General features: G+C 37.1%; 1 protein-coding gene across 1 annotated transcript in view; it reads left to right on the top strand.

Annotated features, from left to right (window-relative positions):
• LOC111335718 (uncharacterized) overlaps positions 1 to 26159 on the top strand; it is a 35256-nt gene extending 9097 nt beyond the window's left edge. The window contains exons 15-51 of the mRNA XM_088730722.1: positions 201 to 422; positions 894 to 1013; positions 1230 to 1319; positions 1887 to 2018; positions 2107 to 2360; positions 2580 to 2682; positions 3024 to 3140; positions 3224 to 3486; positions 3564 to 3660; positions 4823 to 4901; positions 5316 to 5594; positions 6189 to 6451; positions 6560 to 6724; positions 7069 to 7191; positions 7440 to 7683; positions 8510 to 8652; positions 8930 to 9178; positions 9927 to 10204; positions 10727 to 10832; positions 11102 to 11449; positions 13743 to 13778; positions 14049 to 14172; positions 14483 to 14554; positions 15004 to 15075; positions 15261 to 15332; positions 15470 to 15541; positions 15805 to 15876; positions 16023 to 16094; positions 16448 to 16519; positions 16758 to 16835; positions 18492 to 19543; positions 21201 to 21415; positions 21823 to 21994; positions 22339 to 22399; positions 22779 to 22971; positions 23560 to 23742; positions 24228 to 26159. Of these exons, the coding sequence (XP_088586848.1) occupies positions 201 to 422; positions 894 to 1013; positions 1230 to 1319; positions 1887 to 2018; positions 2107 to 2360; positions 2580 to 2682; positions 3024 to 3140; positions 3224 to 3486; positions 3564 to 3660; positions 4823 to 4901; positions 5316 to 5594; positions 6189 to 6451; positions 6560 to 6724; positions 7069 to 7191; positions 7440 to 7683; positions 8510 to 8652; positions 8930 to 9178; positions 9927 to 10204; positions 10727 to 10832; positions 11102 to 11449; positions 13743 to 13778; positions 14049 to 14172; positions 14483 to 14554; positions 15004 to 15075; positions 15261 to 15332; positions 15470 to 15541; positions 15805 to 15876; positions 16023 to 16094; positions 16448 to 16519; positions 16758 to 16835; positions 18492 to 19543; positions 21201 to 21415; positions 21823 to 21994; positions 22339 to 22399; positions 22779 to 22971; positions 23560 to 23742; positions 24228 to 24350 (6416 nt within the window). The 3' untranslated portion in view covers positions 24351 to 26159. The remainder of the gene's footprint in view (positions 1 to 200; positions 423 to 893; positions 1014 to 1229; positions 1320 to 1886; positions 2019 to 2106; positions 2361 to 2579; positions 2683 to 3023; positions 3141 to 3223; positions 3487 to 3563; positions 3661 to 4822; positions 4902 to 5315; positions 5595 to 6188; positions 6452 to 6559; positions 6725 to 7068; positions 7192 to 7439; positions 7684 to 8509; positions 8653 to 8929; positions 9179 to 9926; positions 10205 to 10726; positions 10833 to 11101; positions 11450 to 13742; positions 13779 to 14048; positions 14173 to 14482; positions 14555 to 15003; positions 15076 to 15260; positions 15333 to 15469; positions 15542 to 15804; positions 15877 to 16022; positions 16095 to 16447; positions 16520 to 16757; positions 16836 to 18491; positions 19544 to 21200; positions 21416 to 21822; positions 21995 to 22338; positions 22400 to 22778; positions 22972 to 23559; positions 23743 to 24227) is intronic.
• The last annotated feature ends 352 nt before the right edge of the window (positions 26160 to 26511 follow it).

Genomic DNA, 26511 nt, shown 5'->3' with positions numbered 1-26511 from the left:
AATGCAAAAATTTCGTCGCAGTAGCACTTTAATGGTTTTACATTTGAAAAGAATCATTTAGTTTCGTTTGAAAACTGAACCAACTTTAAATTAAGACGTTATTTGTAATTAGAAACGTGAGTTGATGCTATTTCTAATAGGGAGTTTTGAATTGTTTGATGCAAATGATCGTTCCTTGTTTGTATTGTGCTCGTCTGCAGACTTTACTTGCACAGCTGATAACTTTCAGTGTGACAATGGACAATGTGTTCACAAAGCATTGGTTTGCGATGGTGATACTGCATGCGTGGACAACTCAGATGAAAAGAATTGTAATTGCCTTACTACTCAGTTTATTTGTCCAACTGGAGAATGTCTTGATGAAAATGAATTATGTGATTCCAAGCGGGACTGCGAAGACAACTCTGATGAATCCAGATGTGGTAGGCAAAGGCTGCTTTTAAAATGTCATGTTTTTGTGGCTTTTGTTTTTAAGGTAAACAAGTTTTAACTCACTTCGTGCCTGATCCACAATCAACTCTTTCTAGAAATGAATAATATAATAAACTCTTTCTAGGTTTATGCCATGAATTATATAGTAACGACTTTGCGTACCATTTAAGTCACGATTCGTTTGTACTGTAAAACGTTTTTCCTCTTCTCTTCTCTTTGTTTTGCACCCGGTCTCTTGGCATTTTTTACTGTAAATAACTCCTAGATTTTTTCCTTTTTTAGTGTCCCCAAATTAGTAAGGGATTTTTCCCTAGCTAGACGGCTCTTGACACTTTTAATAAAGTTTTACTACGACTACTACAGACATGCGCAGGCTGTGAACTTTTTCCATTGATTTACCAAAGAAATAGCTAAAGGGCTTGTTATTGTTTTCTTCCTGTTGATATAAATTTATTTTGAAGAAGGAAGAAACTGTCCCAAAAATAGTTTTTCGTGCGCCGGTGGTGAATGCCTTCCATGGTCTTTGACATGTAATTTTGAAAGAAACTGTGAGGATGGTACTGATGAACCATCTATATGTGGTAAGTGTTTCCTTTAATGCGTATTCAGGTTTGCTTAAAGAATGGTGGACGATGCTGATTTGTCTTTTCACCCTGTGCCGTAAAGTTGGGTGACTATCATTATTTATTTGAGACAAATTAATTACAAATACTTTGACATACTTAGTAATTTCCAGTGGAAAATGAATATGAAAACTTAAGTATCACCTACGCTCCTTTTCTGTTTTCGAATTTCAGGTTATTCAAACTGCTCACTCCTTGATTTAGGGTGTGCAAAACCTAACTATACTCACCACACATCTCCGCACGCATGTAGTGGGAACAGAGGTAAGATGCCAGGGTTTTCGCGGAGGGATGCCAACAACCAATTACATTGTACAAGGCAGTTTTCTTACGTGCGTGAGGGAGAGTTTCTCTTAAGAAACTGTTTGAAATACAACTGACTGTTGTAAGTCATTGCTACACCTGCTCACGATTAAGAATAAATTGCACTTGTTTAAGTCTACCAGCAATGCCATGCTGTCGCCAAAGAACAAACAAATAAACAAATACATAAGATTTGAATTCTGTGATATATTTCCAGTTAAGAAGGGGTCAAAGCAAAGCTCGATATTCTATATGTTCAACTCCTACTCTGCTGATCTTGACAGCGGTGTAGTCTTTACCTAAGTATTAAGTGTTAAGACCAAAGCGACTCCTCGCTGTATTCTGAATTTCCCTTCCAATCGTGCTAGGCCAGACAGCCCACCTTGAAAGCAACCACTGGTACAAAGTTTAATCCTTTTAGCCCTCGAAAATTTCCCTGTTTCCACATCTTTTTTATTTGTTGTTGTACAATGTCTTATATCTATAATCGTAGATCTATCTATAATGTATCTATAATGTCCTATTTAGCTAAGTGCGACTTCCAGGATGGCCTCTGTGGATTGACAGAAGATTCTAAAGTTCGATGGAGTATTGGCTCAGGTTCAACACCCACGAAGAATACTGGACCGGACTATGATCATAGCACATATCGACCTGAAGGTGGGGACTGCTGAGAAGAAATTTAGCTGTAATCACCTTTGCAGTTACTTTATAATTATTTTATTTGAATTTCATTTTTTTTTAATAGGAAGGTACATATATCTGGAGGCATCAGACTATGATACTGGTGACACTGCTGTCCTGACTAGTCATGCTATTGCCGCTGGAATAACAGCATGTGTGCAGTTTTGGTATCACATGAAAGGAAAAGATGTTGGCAGCTTAAATGTATTGATCCTAAGGAATGACTCAAGGATGATAATGTGGAGTCTAACTGGCCAGCAAGGTCCTGATTGGCTTTTTGGTCAAGTTGGATACAAAGACATTTTTAACAGCTTTAAGGTCTGAGTTTCGCTACTACTGTTCATGTTTCAAAGGGAACTTCCGTCATTAGTTATAATAAACAGGGATGGTCTAACTTTTTCCTTGGAATACAAACTCACATTATTAAGCTAGCTCTACTATATATCAACTTTAGCAACGATGGGTTTAACAATCGATGGCGAAGAATTTTAACTATTAAAATCCTGAAAATTGCTGTCACAATTATCTCTTCTGTAGATTGTAATAGAGGGTGTCCGTGGAAATGGTGTTTATGGAGACATAGCATTGGATGATCTTCTCATCCTGGAAGGAGAAAATTGTCAAACCGTATATGGAAATGGTCAGCCTTCTATTTCACCCTATGTTCCTTAACCTGATAAACTGTTATCACACCAAGACATTTAATGATTTACAACGCGAGTACTTATTTTATGTATTCTATAAAATTATCCAAGATAAATCTAACGACTTACTTACAAACAGGATGCTTACTGGGTGTAAGGTTTCGGTTTTTAAGTTGCGCTTCACATGTACCGTACAACATCTCCTAGATCAAGTATGCAAAAAACATTTCATATTATCGTTAATTTTTGTTCGTCAAAATGGAACAGTTCTTACAATTTATAAGATTTAAGGCTACACAACGTATTCCTCTCTCTCTCTTTTCTTTTACTTTTAAAGAAAACCCTGGATGCCTATTTGAGCAAGATCATTGTAATTGGACGCCCAGCGGAACATGGCTTATAAGCAAGTTTTTCCCTTTGAGATTCTCGTTAAGGGACTGGCAAGGCACTGGTGGTAGGTCAATAGTTATAAATGATATTGATGCATAATATTTGCTCAAAGAAATGAGTCCAATATTTTGGTCCTATTCTTTAAAGGAAGTTTTACTTATGTCAAGGGCTGTTCAAGTCTGGCCGACGAAGGGGCAGGATGTTACGGAAGTTTAACAAGCCCACGTATCTCCGCCAGGGCGGGTTGGAAGTGTTTGCAGTTTTGGTATTACATTAGTCGAGGAACACCTGCTTCTCTTCAAGTGACTGTAATCTCTAAGAAGAGAAATAGGACATTGTTGACCTCTACTAAAGCTGGAATCTGGACCTTTGCTCGTTTACCCATCATTTCATTTTCAGTTTCCTATCAAGTAAGTAAAGCAGATTCAAATTCAGTCCAGGTTACTTCTAGTAGAGGTCCTAACGGTCATTTCTTTTGGCTTAACAGATTTTATTCCATGGAGGGAAGTCTTTAAAAATGGCGACAATTGCTTTAGATGATGTTGTATTTCAGACTGACAGTTGTGAAATTATACCCTGGAAAGGTTTGTTGCTCATTACGACAGACTACATCTTAGGACGCAGTAGCCTTTATAATTTGTTTCGGTATTCTTGAGTTATTATAAAGATTTGTTTGAGGGATTTCTTTTCTTGAAGTTTCGTTGCACTTCAACTGTGCGTCATATGTTATTTCTATGGATAGGCTTTGGTGAACTACGCTACTACATTGCTGGTGGTGACGTTTCTAAGATGCCTATTGTCTTGATATTTTTATAACCATTTCAAATGGTTTATAATGTCAGCTTTGCCATGATTTTATCTTTAATTTATCCAAAATGAAATAAAAAAGTGTAATTTATTCAAAGAACTCCCGTTTTCCCCTGACTTAAAAGTTTACCGGTTTTAAGCTGCGCAATCAGCCATGAAGAAGTAATGGCTGCAATGGTATGTAACGCGAGGAATTACGGTGCTGTTCTACAACAACAACTTTATTTGCACCCTGAATTAAATTAAATTTACATTACAAAAAAGTAATAAAACAAATGAAATAAAGTGCATGGCTGCCCAAAATAACCACCAGGCTAAAATTGAGCAGCAATCCTTAGGATTTTAAATACTGTAATGACTAACGGTGTCAGGTACTTAAGACTTTTTAAAGTAACACATACAATAAATACAGAAACACACAAACAAAAAACTAGTTACAAGCTAAAAATACAAATTAGCGAAAATAAGAAAGAAAATACAGTATGTATAGGCAGATTAACTAACGGAAGAAAGAAAATGCATGGTATAATTAAGTCAGTTAGTAAGTTGCAAGAATACCTGATTTTAACTTTTTATTAAATTGTTTAAGTGATAGAAGCTTAATGTCATCACTGATTGCATTCCAAACCTTAGTGCCTTGATATATAATATTAAAAATACCATAGTTTGTTCTTGTCTTTTGTAGTGTATGCGGTTGGCTCTTGTAAGCATGCGCACGTGTGCGCATTATTCATTCCATGTGCTTTTCGAAATAAAACCGAATACATGACATCTTTGGCAGAGTATAAGTCATTCTAGAGGAAAGCCTTGTATTATGATTATTAGTTTCTTTTACTGAAGTTAAAAAAGAAAACATTAAAATTAGTGGGAAGAAATTGGTTTTTACTCAAATAATTATCAATTTAAATCTTATTCATAAAAATATTTTTTCTGTCGCAGAGGAAAGCAATGACTACGGTGAAAATCCATTGAACTCTGGTTATTTTTGGAAACTAGATGGCACTGATAAGGACGTAAGGTATCATGCGTGCAAAGAACTATTGTCTACTTAGTTTTGTAGGGGGATTCAATTTAAAGTAAAAAATTGATTGCGATTGAGGTAACCGTAAATAACACATATCTACACTTCTTACCTTGGGTGAGAAAGTCACGCATCCTACTTGTGAAAATGCATAATCTGTGAGTCCAGTGCACTGGTTCTGTATTACCACGTTGATGGAACACTTAGTTATCATAATTTATAACACGTCAAAATGCCACTATTCTAAATGGTGTAAGTTAAAAGGGATAGAAAATAATTTAAAATTATCAAGTTTTTTTAAATGACAGGATCTGTAAGAGTGTTTTGTAAATTTACAAACATATTTTCAGCCAACTGCCATCCTAACAGGGAGAGGTGTAAGCTTGATTTGACTAATGCTTTCCTTCGTAGGCTACAAGGTACGGCTGTTTACAAAACTGAAAATGAAATAACATCTCTTCACCTCGACGGCCAAGCTGGTTATGCCGATATTCCAGCAATTAACATACGTAAAAGCAACTTCAGTATATCGGTCCGTTTTCATCTTCAAGACATTTACTCCTTGCAACACATTTTATCTGACTGGTCTGCACCCTTTCAATTCAGACTGTATGTATATGACAGCCGGGTGCATGTTACATTGCGACGAGGGGGAGATGTACAAGACCTGTTACTTATGTCTAGTTCCGGGTTTGTATATCTTTTGGTTTTTTAAGCTGTCTATTTGTTCCTTTCTTTCTTACCTTCAATGTACTTGTTTATTAAACTGCTAAATTGTTTTGGCCTTTTTTGGGTGTTCCGTTTCTATGTTCTTCAAGGACCCCAAAAGCGACGTGCAAAGGATTTTCAAAGCCTGTCAATTGAAAGGAAGAGTTTTTCTCTCACATTCTTCTGTCACTATTTTAATTTGAGTACCGGAATTGGAAATCGCACTGAATGCTTTTAATTCTTGCTTTTAAATTCAAGCCTCGCTTGTTTTTTATTGTCACTTAGCGGAAAATGTCAATACAGCTCTTTTAAACTACAGATACTAATCCTGAGTTGGCTGATAAGCGCCTCAGGATGCACAAGGAATCAACCTGCCTTCAGATTCAAGATTTACGATTTTGAAAGGACGTGTAGATAGGAAGTCAAAATCACATATTGTTTGACTGAGATGCAATCAGATTAAGCGATATGTCAGGGATCAATTTCAAAATGAATCGAATAAATTAAAATGATAGACAGTTAAAAAAGGTTGCATATGCAATGATCAATAAATTTCCTATTTTCATTTTCTCAAAGAAATATTCGCAAAAATGAATGGATGCACTTGATATTTATTTGGAACCGCCAAGACCTCAAAGGAAAACTTTACATTGATGGACAAAATTCGGGAGAAATAACTTCCACGTATACAGGAGCGGATATCGATCTTAAGCTGACCAATCACAAAACATATGAAATTGGTCTAAAGAAAGACACAGGGGAACTACTGCATGGCTCACTAAGGGATTTGTCTGTGTTTTTACGCACGCTGTCACCAGGGGATGTTTTCAAATTATACAGTAAGTTTTATTTCCTGTCTTGATTTATGAAGATAATGATAATGATAATGATGATGATGATGATAACAAAACTAAGGTAGATATTCCTTCGACCTCTGTATTACTTAGGACCGACAAGAGCTTTGTGTCCAGTACAAAGTACCATCGATGGATATTGCTGCGAATTCTCTTTTTCACACAACAACAAGCAACGCAATTCCTGCATGGGTAAAGAGACATTGAGGTGCCAAAGCTCTTCAGTTGACAAATTTTCAAAGTGGAGCCAGTGTGCCTGTGAGTAAAGAGGCTAAAATAGTTTCAATACTCTTGAGAGACAGTTACAACTGATTGAACACATTCTATCATTCCTTCATATTTCTTTCCATCTCTCAATCCATCCATCCTTCCACCCATCCATCTATCAATCAATCCACCATCCAGCCATCGCTCAGTTAGTTATGATTTTTCCACTCTTCTTTGGAAACCCTTTTTTTTCCTTTCCTCAGTGCTTTCACTTCTTCCTTCTTCCGCATATCTATTTATCCACGCCTCCATTTTCTTTTCAATATATTTCCTCTTCGTTGAATTAACGTCACTTCAATAGATTGAAAGGTTGTTTTGTTTTTCATTACTTCAAGTTAACGGCGGCTGTTTGGAGTTTCGTCAAGGCTTTTGTGGATGGGTGAATTCCAAGACGAGCACTACACCATGGGAACAAACGAAGAGAAATGTAGATGGAAGATTAACCCATATTAACCAAGGTTAATACAAAGTTTTTTTATTTTTAATTCACGTTTTTAAGTTGCATATGGTAGAGGAGTGGTGTATACTATGAACCATGAAAAACTTTCACAAAAATAAGAATTTTTGTGGAGTTCTACCTGCATGCAAACTTGGGATATTTCTTTCTTTTTTCTCTTTTTTTTACCCTTCTCCTTCTTTATGACTTTCCTTGTTTAGAAATATTTTCTACCTAAAGATGACAATTTTCTCGTTTACTTACTTGTAGGCGTTGAGAAAGAAAGCAATTATCAATTGAACTTTACCGCTAACCATGGTGGCTATGTCAACATAACTGATTTGCCTGATCTCTTGGCTTTCACCGTCTGTCTCTGGATGAAATCGTCAGATAACAACAGCGCAGGCACTCCACTATGGTACAGAGTACGCTATGAAAACAAAGGGAAATATGTCACTGCGATTGCACTAATTGACTACAGAGGATTCTATGTCTACATCGGCGAGGCAAAATCGTACGTTTCCACCTTTCATCTTTGATGACCAAGGCTACAGTTTTACAAATGGTCAATCGATTCCGGTACCTTTTGAATCTGCAGTCTCCTTGAAGAGGAGTTCGCCTTTCTTTGTTAACTACAATCTAAACAATAAGGAAAGAAACATAAGTGAAATAGAATGTCTTAAAATTGTCTCGACTAAGCTGGAAAAGGTTGGAATGGGAATGAGCTTTTGATCTCCAAATCACAGAGACAATGACATTATGTAACTCGGGAAAGAAATACCGATTGTAAGTCTCCATTTCCTATTTGGGTTACTGACCGAGACTTACAATCAATTGGTGTGTGTTTCTACTTGTCATGTATGATACTGGCAACTATAATGCTTTGGCATTAACCCGCACGAGCTGAGATGATCTCTAAGTTGGAATGACCATTCTAATCTCTAGGAGAGCTTATTTTAGACTTGAATGCTCGAATGAGTTTTAATTTCACGAAGGATCTGGTTTGACTGTACAACGTTTTGTAACTTACACTTATGATGCCGAGGGGAATGGGTAGGATACTGAGAACAAAACGCGGTTTCTGTGGCAGCCTCCTGTAGGTAATTTCGATGCATACCTAAAGATAGAAGAATGTAGAAAAAGCCCGATGAAACAAGGAGTAAAGTCCATTAGGTCTTCATGACAGTTACTTGTAATAGTATGGTATACTAAGGCTTACTTTATTGATCTCAGGTTGACAACAAATGCATGAACAAGCAGTACTAGGTATCCAAGAATATAAGGTAGAGAATTACGCCTCTAGATAACAGTTTCCATTTTCATCATTGCATACTTTATAGGACAAAGACAAGTGTCAAAGCAAACGACGGTAAGTGGCATCATATCTGCCTGGCGTGGAAGTCCCCAAATGGAATATTGCACTTCTACTTTGACCAACGACAGCTTTCAGGGAAAGGATTTTCCCCAGGGGAAAACATTCCAGGTAATGACCGTGAAATATAATACTGCGTTCGGTTCGTCCGTCGTGACCTTCAGCCAAATCTTTTCCCGTTCGTTCCTCTCACTCAGTCAATATGAACGTAATAATAAAACAACCTTGAATACCTCCGGTAAAACCCTGGCTAAGCCCAGCATCCAGCCCACGAAAATCTAATGACAAAAGGCACAATCGATCGTGAGGAAAATTGAAAATAAGGCCATTTACTTAAAAATAATAGATAACGGTAAAACCAAACCGTACCTATACTCTTTTTCAACAGGTAAAGGTGAATTTGTGGTTGGACTAACAAAAGATCAGGCAAAATTAGACTCACAAGCCGGTGAATTCATCGGTATTATCAGCCACGTTAACATATTCAACCATTTTCTCGATTATTACGTGATAACGTGGATGTCGCATGGCTGTGGTGAGGATTTGATGAATGCCATTGTTCCTTGGTCCCAGTTTACGTATGGTTTCACTGGACATGTCAATATTCAAAGACCTGCAACGTGCACGGACAGTGAAGGTCGGTGCATAAATAGACTATCGGAAAAAGGACAAAGTGCATGCAACAATCTTGAAAGGTGATCTGGGTATCCGGTATTCAATGAATTTTGATAGGTGAAACAAATAAATATGGACAAAAGGGCTAATGAACAAGGTATAAATACCAACATGCGCGTGAATGCGAGAGGAACAATAACAAAAATATACACTATTATCATTTCTTCTTTAGGCGACTTCGAATTCGCTCTCGTTGAGTTTACATCGCTTTTGTTCATCAAGGTCAATTTGCTCTTCTTTCTATTTTTTATAAGTTATTTTGGAACTAAAATTCAGCTTTTCCAAAAAAAAAAACATAAATTCATCAAAATCCATTATTCCTAGGCCTGTTCCTTACAGCGAGGTCAAGAAAACGTGACCTGAAAACTACCCATAATGCCCTTCGGATTTGTCGCGCGCCCTTGGGCTTTTTCTGACAACCTTTCTGTTAACAGCTGTTCGTATCATGGTATATAAAGACTAAACCAGGACTTGGTCCGGATGTGAATTCCGCACCTCTCTAACTACGAGTAACTTTTGAAAGTTATTATTTCACACAAATATCGCGTTCACACTTGTATCTCTGGTAGCGATATTCATTGGCTACCCTTTACTGACATTTTTCATTGTTATGTTGATAGTTTGGCTGATAGCTTCATATCCCATGGCAACCAAAGCTAAGGACGGTCTACACTAAAATAAGAAACCACAAATCCTATTTCAATCCACAGGTGTCCGCAGCATTGTATCAGCAAACCGAACATCTTCATCTCGACGAGTATCCGTGTTCGAAAGTCCGTTTTATAAACGATCTTATAATGCACATAGCATCTGTGTATTATTTAGGTATATCATACAAGGCTCTGGATTACGCTTCCTTCGTTTTTTTCAACAAATGGACCTTGCCAACCATACGAGAAGGTTGATGTGGGCAGCAAACGAGTCTAACAACACAGAAGGCATATGGAAGTATGGCAGAGTAGCCCTGCCTAGTATAACTGAATACAGAGTGAGTAAGAGCACGACATCATTACTGATGCCCGTAGAGCTTACAATGGAAGTAAATTATTGGATAGTACTGAATGTCAGACTGAAAATAAAAATTCTTTTATCATCTCTTTGGGGGTGTAAAAATTGAGGGTATAATGTATACGGTTGTCGTCCTTGATCATTGTCCTGAATTGAGGCTCCTGTCTTTTTTTTTTCAGTTTATTTTAGAATGATAAACTTAAAAAAGGGAAATCAGTAGTGACTACTGCGGCTAGAACATTTTTAATGCCACAAAATATTGTTCAATGCCAATAACTGATTGTCCAAACCAATGATAAGTTTTAAATTTCAAGTCGCAACTATTGTCACATTTCTCTGATGATCACGTTGACGCCGAGGCAAAATATTTAGCTGTCTCAACAATATGCGTCAAGTAACTACGTGTACTTAAATTGTTTCCTACAGCTGCCATCTTTCATTAAATACTATAACTTGCCTTTATATTTTATGATATTCAGTTAGCGAGTGGTTACATTTGCAGGTTTCTTTTGAAGCGGATTTGGGTAGACACCCTGGTTTTGTTGGTGTAAGGGGTTTGCAAGTACAGCCTGGATACTGTCATCCCGTCCCACTTAAGGCAACGCAAGGTAAATGATGCTGTACTTTTCTTCTTATTCTCCTGTACGTGTTTTTTTCTCTCTTCTCTATTCTTAGTGCCTACTATTTAATATAAAATTTTTATCTGTCGTGTTTGACTAAAAAAGTTTCTCATAGTATAGCTATTTCCTATTTTACGCAGTGTTTCATTTCAAAGGCATATTTATGAAACGTTATGACTGTCCCTTTGAGGTTAACACCACCACCTTCAATAGCTTTATATGGTTAACACAACATCTTTTATCTCGTTGTCCTTTAGAGTGCAATGGAGACTTCACCAATTCAGCGGGGTTTATTTTCTCTCCACACTTCCCTGGTTATTATCCTCCTCTGACTCTCTGTCACTGGACTATAAAGGTTCCTCCAGAAAATATAATAAAGCTACGGTTCTTGGAATTCCAATTAGAAGATCACCCAACTTGTTACAATGATTACATTGAGATTTATGATGGATATGAGGCTAGAACAAGAAAATTTCTGGGGAGATATTGTGGCCTGCGATTTCCAGCCTTCCTTGAGTCATCATCAAATTTTATGGTAATTAAGTTTCTAAGCAACGACAAAGTTACAAGTTCCGGTTTCAAGATGCACTACACATCAGAAGAAGGTAAGGGTCGTATGAAATTCAAGCGCAAATTAAAAGACCCTCCCAAAAAACCAATACATGACCGTTTGGCAAATTGAGAGACAGACTAATTGGCGATTGTTGTGATAGATGGAGATGATGAGAAGAACGATGCAATACAATACACGTTTTATTTGATTTTGATCAATAGCGGAGGTTATTTCATCAAAAAGATAAACAAGCATGTTTTTTTTTTTTGATGTGGAGTGATTCTTCCGAAATCCATATTGATAGAATAAAAGATTTCGCTCGGCGAACTCAGTCAGGCAATTATACATGATCCTTTCAAAAAATTTTATGAAGTTAGGTAAAAGAGTCATGGGTCTGTGGCAAGAAAGCTTTTCATGTTCACCTTTAAAGACTGAGATTACTTTGCAACCTGGAGTTTATATGGAAACACACCGGTTGTGAGCAACAAGTTATAGACATACACGAGAGGTGCAGAGATGAACGAAAGCATGCTCTTGATCAGATGCATAGGGATATTATCATGGCCTAGAGCTTTTCCTGAAGTAAAAAATATTAAGGTCTCTTATTTCTTTGATAATAGTGGGTTTTAAAATGACTTCTTCGGCAATTCTGTCCCCGAAAAAAGAATTAAAAGAGAAGGCTGCTGCTGGTATCTTGTCAACTAAATTCCGACCAATATGGTTTCGTGATAAACCTTGAAATGAATTGTTTTCACTAACTCCTTTATTTCCTTTATCTTTTTCTTCTTTTTCCTCTAAAACACAACAACCTACTGCACCTTTTTAAACAGTTCCTTACAATCTTTCTAGAAGATTCTACAGATTTACAACACGACTATTTTTAGTAACATTACATCCTAGAATTTTCCAGAATTTACGGTAAACAAGTCGAGTTTCTACAAGAAGACGTCACGTACTCAAGCCGGAACTACTAGAACTTTCCTAAAGGACTAAGCAAGAATGTTGTGGAAATCATAGGATAATCGATAAACGTGCCAAATAACATGTCTTCTGTCCACAATATTTATAAAAAACCTAAAATTAGCTTTCTGCGATCTAAAAGGTTCAGAGATTCTTCGATTGTCGACTTTAAGTGACGTTGGAAGCTGCTGCCGACAAACTATTTTGTTACTAATCTCATAAATGAGCTTCCACGTCTTCTTTAAGTCATTCTTTGTTTCCTCAAAATTCTCGCCATAATAACTTCGTTTTGCAATTCTAATTAGATGAGATTATTTATTTTACAATTAAAAATTTTTTCAGACAACTTGTTTTTCTTTCATATTGAGATTAGTCAATCATAGGGCTCTGTTATACACCTTTCTACCCTTAACTGGCGTAAGTGGAAATGAAAAGATAAAAGAGTCTGCTGAATTCAGAGGAGAAAGCATTGTGTAAGCTGTTAGGATCTTGATCACTTCAAACACCAATTAATTTCCGAAAGTATCGTCTGAAACCTTTCCGAATTCCTTTTATCACGTAAAATTTTTCCATTTCGTAGTTTACAGGGTAAGTGTTCTTGTTTTAAAACAGCAAAAACAGGCAAGTGGTCCGAGCTATCGTTAAGGATGATGGCGTTGTAAAAGTTACGAGTAACCTGATTTGAAAAAATGATATCGATAAGGGTGGCAGAATAAGCAGTAATGTGAGGGGGCCTCGCTAAAAATGGGAGGAGCATGTGTAAAAAAAAAACAAAATAATCCATAAATTCTTGAGAGGGTGGATGCTGATCATAAGGAAGAAGGTCAAGGTTGAAATCGCCTATTATATAGCACTATATATAGCACTATATAGCATTATTTAGCACTGTTTATCATCTTTAGAATTCATACAAACAGTTGTGTTGTACTGGTCAAGAAAATCCAACACTCTTTGACTGGAAGGGCGATACACTACAATGATGTTTCAGCGAATTTGAATAAATGAAAATCATATATGTTCCCTGCGGTTTCATGAAATGTATGAAAGTGATCCTCGTACTAATGAACACTACTTACGTAGTAGTGAAAATAAGGCCTGAAAAAATTCAGGCTCGCATGGGATTTGAATCCGTTACCTTTGCGAGACAGGTGCAGTGCTCCACTAACTGAGCTAACAAGCCAACTGGGAGCTGGTTTTAGTAAAACCGTACTACACATATATGATTTTCATATATTTAAATTCACTGATTTGTCGCTTCGACGGGTTTAATAGGAAACAATTTCAAGTTCGCCTCCTTCTAGTCTGCCCCCTTTGTAGCAAAATTAAGGTCAAGAAAGTAAATAGAGAAGAATAGTACTTGACGATAATTTGTTTTCCTCCTATAGCCCTCCATGGGAATTCAAACTGCGTCAGCTTTGAAGGTAACGTGGAGTCAAAAGATAATGATTTGAACCAGTGGAGCCCCGAGGCCCTCTCGTTTCAGTCAAACCTGGACACGACTTTGAGTCGTGACGTTACTGAGAGATGCTCGCTGCGGATAGATTTTCTCGCTTTATCCTTCTCAATGTTATTGGGGTTGTACTAAAAATGGCAGAAAAGTTTATTGAACGTGTTTTGCGTGCAGACTTTATACCCTCGAATTGATAGTCTGCTTCTTGTTCCTCTAAAGTAGCCTAAATTTCGCTCACCAGGTTGCCCCTCTAGCTGTGAATGTAGTATCATTTCATCCAAGCGTCATGACATGGTGATTACAGCTAAAAAAGGAAGAGAGTTGAAGGCCATACCAGGAAAAATACCATCTAATACAGCTGTCATGTAAGATATGAAGTGCTCCGCAAGCGGTTTGGTGCTTTCATCTTAAAATAGAAGTTAAGAAATCAGAGATTAAAGAAATGTTAAAGCTATCTTAACGTATGAAAATCTATTTTCCGCTTATGGAGGAAAATTGCAGGTAAACATTTTTCCCTTTTAATCCTGGAACATTAAAAAATACCCATTGATATCTTAGTAAGGGTACTTGTGTTATAATGATGAAGCTTATCATATTTTTACCTTGTAGTCACTGCATCCTTGTCGCAATGTTTGTTTATAACTTGATTTTAAGCTGTCATTTGTTTCACGGCAGGTTGTTCCAGAAAAATAAGATTTCGTTTTTACGCACGAATCAGTTCTCTGGCCTTTCGATGTTGACTTACTTGTAAGTACACTCTAAGGAAATGCTGATATTTCGGAATGGGACTTGATTATTTATTTTTATGAGTTCTACTTGATAAATCTAAAGAGTGGTAATTAGAGTCGCACAAACTGATGTATTCCTTAAATGACAACGAGTTAAATTAATGTTGGCTGACATACGGGTGATAACCGGGAATGGGAGAGGGGGTGGAGGATCACTTTTTTATCACTTCTTTGATGAAAAATGAAGAACATGAAAATAGAGATACGTTTGACCGGGATATCTAGTTTATTTTTCAACTGAAGAAAAAACATGATGGGAGGCTCTGAAGGCTGCTCTTCATACGAGGATCTACCTCAGATAATATGAAATTTAAAATACAAGGGTTGAATTGTTTAAGGTATTGTAAACAGTGATGAGTTAAGACAAACCAAGTCAAAACGTGTATCTTTTGTTGGGCCTCTCTGCAGGGACTTGAGTGAAAACCGCCTCTTCAAAATCAATAAACGTGCATTTGAAGACGCTGTTTCATTGCGTTCTTTGTAAGTGCGTTCATCTTGTCATCTTTCAGTCAGTACGTGCATTATGAATGGTCAGTTTACCGGGCTGTATTTCACTGTACAGCCTGCTAACTAGAGCTGAAAAGTCTGTATGAAATGAAAGCCGTCATAATTAGCTCTTGCTTTTAAAGAACATTAAAAAGAATAATCATATAATTCTTTTCTAGGAAGCTTCAAGGAAATTTCATAAGGACTTTATCAGGTGGAATTTTCCATAATGCGTCAAATCTTCAGACTTTGTACGTATGATAAATAAAGAACAAACAAATGATCAAACACAATACAAAACTAATAAACAAGAGACCAAAAACATACTCGTAACAAAACTTGTACTGATCCTCTGCCTTTTGTCTTCTCTTTGTTTGTGCTTATTTAGGGACTTAAGTCTAAACTTGTTGGAGGAAATATCTTCAACAGCGCTGGCTTCCCTGATGGCTTTGACAACTTTGTAAGCAGACTTTCTCTAAGGCAGGATTGCCATAGAAAATTAGTAGATTAAGCGAAGCTTAAACTCGGAGGGTCTTTTAGCTTATTTGTGGCGCCCTCATTCTCAATTAGAAATGCCATCAGTATTTTGAAGAATATATTTTCAACAATTTAGCGTCCAGTCATTATTTATGAAGGGGAGGGGGAGAACATGCAATAAATATTATCGACTGCACGGCCCAACAATAGTGCACCTTGAATCTAAATATTTTCCTTTTTTCATAGGAGCCTCCGAGAAAACCGGATAACTGCTATTGATAGGGATGCTTTTAAGGGTGCCCGCAAGCTACAATACTTGTAAGTTGTCCCGAAAACTCCTTAGTCGGTAATCATAGTGACCTGGTTATTAATTTGTTTATTTCTGTTGGGTCTGAGTTTTGGTTTTTTTCAATTGTTTTATTTTTTTCTTAAAACTCTATATTGATCTGCCAATTATTCGGCAGATATCTTCAAAATAATTTACTGGAGGAGCTACCTGATAATACCTTCTTGGGCTTATCAAGACTTAAAGTACTGTAAGTGAAATGAGCCGCTCTATAAATTTGTTTTTGTTTCAAAATTTGTCTGCGTTTCAAAATATGTTTTTCGTTGATTTTCTTGCTTATGAAATTTCGTTTTCTGTTGTTTTGTTTGTTTATCATTATTTACTAATATTGTTACCATTATCATATTTTCTATTAATAATGCTTTTATGACTTCAAAAATGAGCATCCACCAAGTGAAAAATGCCATTTTGTCGGAGATGATTTTATTTGGTATCTATATAGTTGTTCGGGTTATGCTATTCAACAAATAAAACTTCATTATATACGTAGCACTAACGGTTTGTACTGAAATCATTTGCTTACCAGATTATTTTTTGTCTCAGTTCTCTACACCACAACAAAATAAAAATATTGACTTCCAAGACATTTGCTGGGCTGTCCTCTCTGGAAAAATTGTAAGAATTACAATTGCTCTTAGAACTTCGATGGCGACCTAATGTTTTGATTTGAATTATGTACAAAAATGCAAACATATGATGATAATAAAACTGCTCCTACATCACCATGACAAATTCCAGGTTATTAAATATATTAGCAATTTTGTTCGTAGTTTAGGTTTCTTCATTGTTTCTCCCTTTTGAATTTTCTATTCATATCTTAATATTATTTTAAACAAATATATCTTTGTTTTAGAGATTTACAGAACAACTCCATCAGTTTGAGAGACTTTGCACCTGACGCCTTTAATGAACTCCGCAGTCTACACGAAATGTGAGTCCTTGTTACGTGGATTAATAAAAACTCAATTCAATAAAGTGAATCAGATGTTGACTCGCGGATGAAATACATGTAAAGAAACGATCCCCGTAGATGAACTGCAATTAAAGAAATCGTGGAAATGAAGTCTGAAAAAAATTCAGGCTTCAACGTAATTCAAACCTGTGCTTTCTGTTTACTAGTTGGGCACCACTAACAACTGAGTTACGAAGCTTGAATTTTTTCAGTATTGCAGGCTAGGTTTCTTTCAGACTATAAACCTTACCTTAACTTTCAAAAGGGTTCGGTTATAGTTAAAGTCCCTATTCACCCCCAGAGGTTTCTATATATTTCCATTCTTTGCGTTATCAGGATTAATCTCCAAAAAAAAATTTTTTTTGATTGATTAAATATTCCCCGAGATATGCCGCCTCAAAGTTCGTCCTTTGGCCACGCCCTTTTTATTTGGCGGGCGAAGTTAATACTGGTAACTAAAAGTCCCTTATGACGTCACAGCCAGAACGTCTTTCGATCGATGTGCCTACATTCACTTGACTACGCGAAGCTACATGTACTTGAGACTTTTACGACTTTCTTGTTGTTTTCTGAGATATTTACCCATTTAAAAGCACATTATAAAGAGAATATTAACATATCTATGGATTCGACACAAAATTCCGAAGATTACGCTCCATGATCGATGGTGTTCCTGTATCAACAGGTGGGTCAGGAGGCACTTCAATTTCAACTTCGCATTTTTCGATTTCTTCTCTTTCTCTGTTCTTGTGCGATTCTATTGCATCTCGTACGATCTAATTTCCATTAATAAAATACAACTTCACCTCACGATCGACAAAAAAGACCAGGCACTACTTTAATATAATTTCTTACCTTTCGGCGACTTCGATCAGACATATCGCGTGTTTCATTTTCATCGCAGGCGTATATACGCGGAATAGCAGACGTCCCAATGTGGTCTTTTACAATTTGAGGATGGGTCTTTATAAAATCGAATCGCTGACAGTAGTCTTCAGGCGAAAAATTACGAGCGCATATCACAGATGTTGCTGAAGGTTCAAACTTGGCGCGCTTTCTCCTCACAGAGTCGATCTACTGCTTTCTTCTTGACCTAGCTTCAAGGCGATCATCGCCATATAACGGTATTATATGGAGGAATATGCCTTTAGACGAATCTGGTGTATTTGTGCAACCAGCGACCACGCAACGAGTCGGCATTTTCACATCATTTTACAGCAGTAGACATATGTTCTTATAGAAGAAGTTAACATTCGTTTTTGCTGTCACTGAATGTTGGGGAGGTAGTAGGCTCGGCCCAGTAATTCTCTCCCGGCCAAGTCAAAAGGGCGTGGCCAAAAGATTAACTTTGAGGCGGCATATCTCGGGAAATATTTAATCAATTGCAAAACATTTTTTCGGAGATTAATCCTGATAACGCAAAGAATCGAAATATATATAAACCTCTGGGGGTGATGATAGGGACTTTAAAAGCCGCATCTCTCTATGGCTAAAATTCGAAGCACATGCATTTTGATTTTATTATTGACAAAGGTCATCTTGGTGATCATTTCCAATGATGAGTAACAGTTTGTGTATGGAAACTGTATGGATGTATGGAATGTATAGAAAACAACTCCAAAATTGTCTTTTCAGCCTCCTCGACGAATTCATTCTGTGTTGTTATGCCGAAAAAGCAGCCCCTGGTGTCCGATGTATTTCACCGAAAGATGAATTTTCTAGCTGTTCTGATCTGATGAAAAACAAAGCTGTCCAAGTGTGTATTTGGATTCTAGGGCTGTCTGCTCTTGTTGGAAATCTTTTCGTCATTTTAATGCGAGCAGTCGTGAAGGAAGATAACAAAATGCATTCATTTCTTTTAACGAACCTTGCGACTTCAGATCTTTTAATGGGCATCTATCTGCTTATCATTGCTGTGAAAGACGTACAATGGCAAGGCGAGTACTTTAAACATGACATCAAGTGGAGATCAGGAATAACGTGTGCATTGACTGGAGTGCTGTCTATGGTATCAAGTGAAGTGTCAGTGCTCATGTTAACACTCATCACCACTGATAGACTAATCTGTATTGTTTTTCCCTTCAAAATGAGACGAATGGATCGTGCGGTTGCTTACCTTACTGTCGGGGTCATATGGATCCTCGGAACGCTGTTATCTGTCATTCCAATGTTTGGGTTGAATTATTTCTATGATGATACACGACACGTAGGATTTTATGGAAAGTCTGCAGTTTGTCTTCCTCTGCAACTGTCGTCAGATCGTCAAGCTGGGTGGGAATATGCTGTGGGGATCTTTATTGCTTTAAATTTTGCTTCATTTGTTTATATCCTCACTGCGTATATAGTCATGTTCTTCTCTGTCAGAAGGGTCGCAAAGAAGATCAGGTCAACGAAAATGAACAGAGAATCGCAAATGGCGAGGAGAATGATGTTTATCATTCTGACTGATTTCCTTTGTTGGATGCCTGTCATTGTAATCGGAATCTTGTCACTTATCGGGAAATTTCATGATCCTGGAAGGCAAGCTTACGTGTGGATTGCCGTGTTTGTCCTCCCCGTAAACTCATCTATTAACCCCATACTGTATACATTTTCTACTCCCTCGGTAAAGAGAAAAGTGACCGAGCAGAAGGATAGGTTGAGAAGTTATTTTCAAAGAAGTGTATATCAACAGCAAGGATCTCCAGGTAATTGTCATTTTATCCAATGTTTTTTCACTATGCTAATACGAGTGTACTATGTTTAAACTAGTGAAGGTATTCGGCTGTCTATCAAACATACTTGCACCATTCAGTTTCATCACAATTTATTGAACATATGAAATAAATTTCAGTTAATCAACAACCCTTGCTTCTATTTTGAGCTATGAGCTTTGCTGAATTCCAGCCTTTGTCCTCGGGGGATCCCACGTGAGAATCCTGAAACCATCCAATCAGAGCGAACTTTGGCATCTCGATACGTGCTTGCTAACTCAACCACGGTCTTTTGTTCTCACACGAAATAAGCAACAGCGTCCACTTTACCAAAAGTTTGCTTTTTCTATCCCCTCCCTCCCACCCAAAAGCTCTCGCTCACTCTTATGCAATAATAATAGTTACAGTTTGCCAAAAGGCTTTTCTCACCTCCTAGAATTTGGTTTAAAATCTTAGGGCAACTCAGTGTTGCCCCTAGATTGTTATGTACGCTAATGGAACTCTACGCATCAGTACCTCTTCTGCGTTTTCTCTGTGTACACTTGAATTAAAATTACCTTAATGGACATTTTATTTTTTAAGGAAACTACATTCCACATTTAAGGTGGTTAAGATGTGTCATTTTGAAGGAACATTACTTATTTCAGACACTAATCATTTACCTAGGCCTGTTTGCGTTCAATTTAATTATACTTAACAATTAATGCTTCCATGAACAATGTAGATTCCAAGACGTCGATATTAATTGTCTGAACAAACTATATAAATCTTAGAGAAGCTTAAGTACCTCACTTAGGTTTAGTTTAGTTAGGTTTAGCATGTCGGCTAACTATTCACACAAACATTTGATGGCAGATCACTTTGCCAGTAAAGTAATAGCTACTTTAGGTCATGGTTACCCAGTTATCCTTTGAAGTTGCAGTTACCTTTCTTAACAAGTTCTGTTTCAGTTAGTCAAATAAACACGGGAATGGGGATGAACTGCTCCTCTCGTCACACTCTTGCCCCCATAGACTCGAATTTCGGAGGCCAACTCCCTCCTTTGTACCCCCTGGAGCTAGATTAGTGGAGGCCCACTCCCTTCCGTCAGAAAGGAGTCCCAACTCCCTCTTCTCTACCCAAGAATGTTCACAGTGGCCCTGAGAAAGGGCCAACTCCCTTCTCTTCAGCCACTGTGTACATCCCCTTGGGCTGTAGGTTTTCTTTTGTTGACACTCCAGGGGTCCGCGGGGCTAAAATATTAACTGAGCACTTGGTCACCCGCTTCCCCATTTTCAGCCCCTTAAAGTTGTTGTTGTTGTTGTCCTCATTCCAAAGGTAAAGCAAGGGACGGTTGATTAAACATTGATTGGCCTTTTCGTCTTCTGATTGGTCATTGTCATCAATTATAGGAAAGGAAGAGTTACATTGTTTTTTTGCAAACGAAATGACGAAAATGGGTGCAAATTTTTTAATAGATAATGAGGTACGTACTGCTGCAGTTAAATAGCTAGAATCTGTTCAATCTCCCGTTTTAATAATATAATCAAACTTATCTTTTATATAAAGTGTAACTACGATAAGAAAGGTTTAACATTTAAGTCCCAATATTATTGTGCATAGAATAAGTAGGCAAAGGAGTCAGTTATCACAAGACAAAATCTTCCTTTAGGGCAACGAGGCACTTCACTTGGTTCATTAGCTTGTGGAAACACGATCGTCCCAAGTGAGTCGCAAACAACGACTCTGTCAACCTTCAGCCTCTCTCCAGTTCCAAACGCTTCTACTCGTCCAGTGGAAGAGATACCAGAATGCGAAAGACCTGAAACTGATTTAAACCTGATTGAAACACCAAGTATCTTCTCGGATGAGACCTCACATTCGGTGGTATGGCTGATGAGAAATGTCTGTCTTTGATCATACTTGTATTTTCATCTCAACTCCAATTAAAAAGCCAAGGTTTTCGGAGATTGTGATCATTACCGACAATTATTTGAGAAATACGTGTATTTATATTGATATTGGAGATCTATTTTTTAGTTGATTTTATGATTTCTATTGCTCGTACGATCCAATCATCTCATGACCTTGAACCCCCAGACCCAAACCAAATTTAAAGAGACAAAGAGCCTCCTTTCATCTGTCATAGGAGAAATCCACTCGACTCCATATATAGTAAAAAGAACTTTTACACGTATTATTACACAAAAATATTGTTAGAGAATACGTATCTGCTATTTACCCAGAAACGTGACCATGAAAAACTGAAGTTCTAGGTTTATTAATCCTTTCAGGGTTTTGCTGTGGTGTGGTCGGGAAAGAAAAAAGACGCGTCTTTGCGATTGATTAAGCATTTTTCAAAAGCCGAGGAGGAAGCTTGGAAGAAGGAGACAGATATAGTCAAGCAACTCAATGGTGATGGCGAAGGGCATCCAAACATCATCAAATATTGCTGGAATTCTCGAAGTATGAAGACCAGCGCTGTTTTTTCGAAAAAAAAAAAGGGCAGTGTTATGTTTATTTTTAGATACTATAAGGGACAAATAGACTGAAAAATAGGAGACATTTCGAGCTTTTAACAACTATAAATGGGTATGTTTGATAATAGCCACCGCTTTTAACATTATTCTGAGGTTTGACAATTTTTGAAGGAAAAACCCATAATTGAAATGATCGTCTCTCGCAGTCAAAGGGGGTCACTAAGGCTTTAAAAAGCTTTTTATTTTATCGTATCATTTCTTACTTAGTTAATTATGACAATACATAATTGATTACTGATTCCAGAATTTTCAATTTCTTTTTTATTTTAGCTGAAGAATGCAAGTTACATTACAAGCAGGGAAAATTTCTTCGATTAAAGAAAAGTTATTTGTAAGCTAGATGAACTGGTAATTTGTCACTCCCCCACTCCCTTAGAATAGGACTGTCCCTTCCCCTACCAGTGTCCGTTAGCTATTGCAGTTAATTCAATTAATTAATGGCTACTCCATTCTGTTTTGGTACGATTTCAAATGTGGACAATTTAAACCTGAAAGAAATTGGACCCGCCAATTTTTCAAAGCGGAAACATTTGAATAATTCTAAAGTTCCAAAAAGTACTCTCTACGAATTATAACTGAAATGTTGGTATAGACCCAAAATTTCAAATAAAATCCTATCATTAGGACACTGTCTAAGGGCTAAGAGCTCCTTTAGTTAGTACAGGAATTATGTTCCTAATACTTATTAATGTTATTCATCTCGATTACAGTTTGCTGTGCTACGACTTTACGTCAAGTAAAACGTTGGCTGAGGTTTTGAATGACAACCGAATCACTCTAAACCTGAACCTTGTCTTAGTTATGGCCATTGATTTGATTTGTGCCATTGAATACTTGGAACAAAATGGTGTTGTTCATAACAAAATAACAACTTCCCATGTGTTGATAGGAAGAGGACTAAGGGTAAGATATATTTTGAACTGATTCGTAAAATTTGCGACTCATATTAATGAAGTTTGGATGTAAGTTATCGAAACATCAGTATTTATCATAGCACAGATGCGCGCACCGCAAGCTACGAATTCATACCGGCCAATGAAACGTTCTTCTATGGGTCAAAATACGGGCGATAAAAGGTATTACATTAAACGAGTTACGACATCAAGAGTCCACCTATTATCTTTACAGGCTCTATTTAGGTGAATAATGTTCACTTAACCTTTGTATGGAGAGTACATAGTGACCGTAGTTTGTTTCAGTCATCTTACCTTGAGCAACTACAAGGGTTACCTGACGAAGTTAGGTGAAATTTCTCTTTCCAACACTTGAAATAGAACTACATTAAGCCGTGTAGTCTAACTTTGATCAAAATTATATCAAATTCAGTCAGTTCTTTCCTGTATTTACAAGTTTTTTATTAATGGTATATTGCGTATGTTTGTTTTCGTTGTGTGCAGAGGGTCCATTAACTTTCACCACCGTAACATTCAACAACTAGAATGCTGCATTATCAATGAACGCTAATCCATAGGTTCTACAATTGTCACGCAGATGCCGCCGATAACAGCTGTTCTTGGAGGATATGGTTCGGCCCAGTTGATATCTCGAGACTTTCCTGAATCTGCACAAAGTGAGCATGAAATAAAAGATATCTTAGGGAAAAACATCCTTCAATTTGCTTTTTTGTTGAATGAATTAATAAAGAGCTGTGACGTGGAAGAAGGGCTGGCAGAGGTACGTTGAACATTCCAACTTTTCGCTGCAAAAAATTCATGGTATTATTTATTTCGGGCTGATATTTTACTTCTAGTTAATGATATCTGAACAGTTCTTTTTTACTACAGACCATTGTCTGGCCGCTAAGACAACTAAAAACACACCCTTAATGTTTAAGTGTATTACCACAAAAAATTTGCATGGATTTTCCTTCGTGATCCACAGGGTAAAAATAGCCTGCATTTAAGCTTAAAGTAACCATAAAGCTCCTAACATTTTTTCCGAATACCAAAAAAATTCTGCATTTCTAGTATGATAAACCCCTAGCAGCAAAAAATGGCACTGTACGTGAAGCTTAAACATTGATTTTTTATGTTCTAAATTATCATCTATCTATAGTTATCTTAAGAGCGTTGAGGGTGAGAGTCTATCATCATCTTTGACAGTCTGTGGGTAAGGAAACAAAATACACTCCTCTTTTTAATTATTTTTTCCTATTGTAGCTTCGAGAAGTGATACAATTGTGCTTTGAACAAGACCCGGATGTTCGACCAAAAGCTCCACAACTCCGTGACCTTCTGGAAGATCTGCGGTATCGTAATGATATCTGGGATACAAATTTGTGATTATTTACCTTCGATCGATCAGAAAATTCTTGTACTTCGTGTTGACATGTAAACTTTCAGTTTTCCCTTAACCTTTAATGGGGTTTTCATTTTTATCGGCTATCATGACTGCTGCAATCAATTATCAGTTTCGCTTTGCCGGGACTCAGACTTAGCTAACGTTAGTTACGGAAGGTATTTTATTGTGCGTTCCTCATATATCTATCTCGATAGTTTAGACAAGAAAAGAGAGGGAGAACATTTTAAAGGAAAAAAAAATTGCCATGCCACGGGTCCTTGTCTAGTGAATCCGAAGTTATTTCTAAAGAATCAAAGTCATTTCAATTTTCATTTTATTGACTATAATCATTGATCAGGTCAGGTGAAATTAAATATACTTGTAACCAGAATTGTCTCCTCTGCGGTATTTCTGTTACAGCATGCGCATAACTGAGCACTAAAGAATTCTTTGTATATCGGCTCTTAAAGATTCACATTGTAAGATGATACTTTGCACAATTTTCTTTGTAATGACGACAATCATTGATCAGATCAGGTGAAATTAAATATACTTGTAACCAAAATTGTCTCCGCGCTATTTCTGTTACAACATGCGCATGACTGAGCACTAAAGAATTCTTAGTATATTGGTTCTTCAGGGTTCACATTGTAAAATGATGTCTGAAAAATTATGAAAAATGATCTAATTAGTTTTCTGTTCCTAAAGAAGTCGAAATGGTTAAACTGTTGAAGCATGGTTCTATTTCGTGGGTCCTTAATCTGATAAAGGTATTCATTCCTATTTCTATATGTCTTGTTCTTTCTATAAATCCAGTGTCGCCATTAATTCAAGGTTCTAATTTAACGAATTTGTAGAATTTGTGTTCGTTAGGATGAGCGTAGGGCTGACAGAGACAGACGTCTGAAAAATGGAAACAAAAATTTCGGAAAAGAATTTCCTGGCGAAGGGACTTAAAAAAATTGGTGCTTGCACGAACGATGGCTGCGCGAATGTTATCCAACTGCATCATTTGATCAAGCTGATCCAAAGCAAGTTGTGTCGTTTCTTGATCATCGTCCAAATCATTTAGTTCAGCGTCTGACTGGTACCACGTTATTATCATTTCGCCATCAAGGACATTGCCAAGACAAAGCGGATAACTTGGATTAGTGCGTAACGAAGTCTCAAGGTAGCTTTCTAGAGTCAGCTACCTACAGTGATGACTAACCTTTGAAGTAGATTCAAGTACCTTCTTGGGATAACAAAATGAGAAATTTTAGACCATCGCATCTTGAAGCTAAACGCTAAAATGTGCTCAGAAGAGGGTCAATTTGTAATAAATAGCTAATTTAAGAAGACTGGTCGATATTCGCCTAAAAAAAAAAACAGTCAATCTTGCACTTAAGGATTGATCACTGTTTTCATGATTTCCCCTCGAAGAATGCTACAATCGACTTGGGCTGTCAAGAAACTTCATGTTATGCAGTGATGAACTCATTTGTACATGAATAGTCTTCTGCTAATCGTAACACGCCTTTTAATGTATTTTTTTTTCTGGAGAATTTTCGTGTGCGAACATGGCTACATAAAGCTACTTGTTATTGGCATTCGTTAAGGCTGTAATTTGAAGTTGTTGACTTTTCCTTTTTCTACTTTGAAATCTCGTGTGGCAGGTTCTTCTGATATCACAACAGATCATGGAGACATTGCTTGACGAGCAGACGTAAGGCAACATATATAAACCTACTTTTAAAATAGCAAATGTCATCTTGATTTGTAAAAGCAAGAAAGTTACTTACATGAAATAAATGAATTTTAATACATAAAAATATGGTCGTATAGATAAACAACTAAACTTCCCCAAACTACTCCCTGGAAGAATCATTCTGAGTTAATCATTAATATCAGAACGTTATATAACGCTGGAGTTGCTGCAAATTTTCATCAGCCTGACTCTCTGAGGGCTTTGGAGTAGCGACAAGGAAAACAGCCTTATACCGTAGATGTGAGCCGCGTGGCACAGACAGGCATAATTTACAGTGCTAAACAAAACTAATGTTAACGAAGATCGTGAATACCGCGCTTTTTTCTTCCGCTATCTGACTGATGCAGTCAGTCAGGTGCAATGAGGGAGGAAGAGATTCTTATGAGCGTGTCCACGAGAAAACCGGGCAGAACCGA

Source organism: Stylophora pistillata, chromosome 8, assembly GCF_964205215.1.
Source record: "Stylophora pistillata chromosome 8, jaStyPist1.2, whole genome shotgun sequence".
In the NCBI taxonomy this organism is placed as follows: domain Eukaryota; kingdom Metazoa; phylum Cnidaria; class Anthozoa; order Scleractinia; family Pocilloporidae; genus Stylophora; species Stylophora pistillata.
This window is presented reverse-complemented; position numbering and strand designations above follow the sequence as displayed.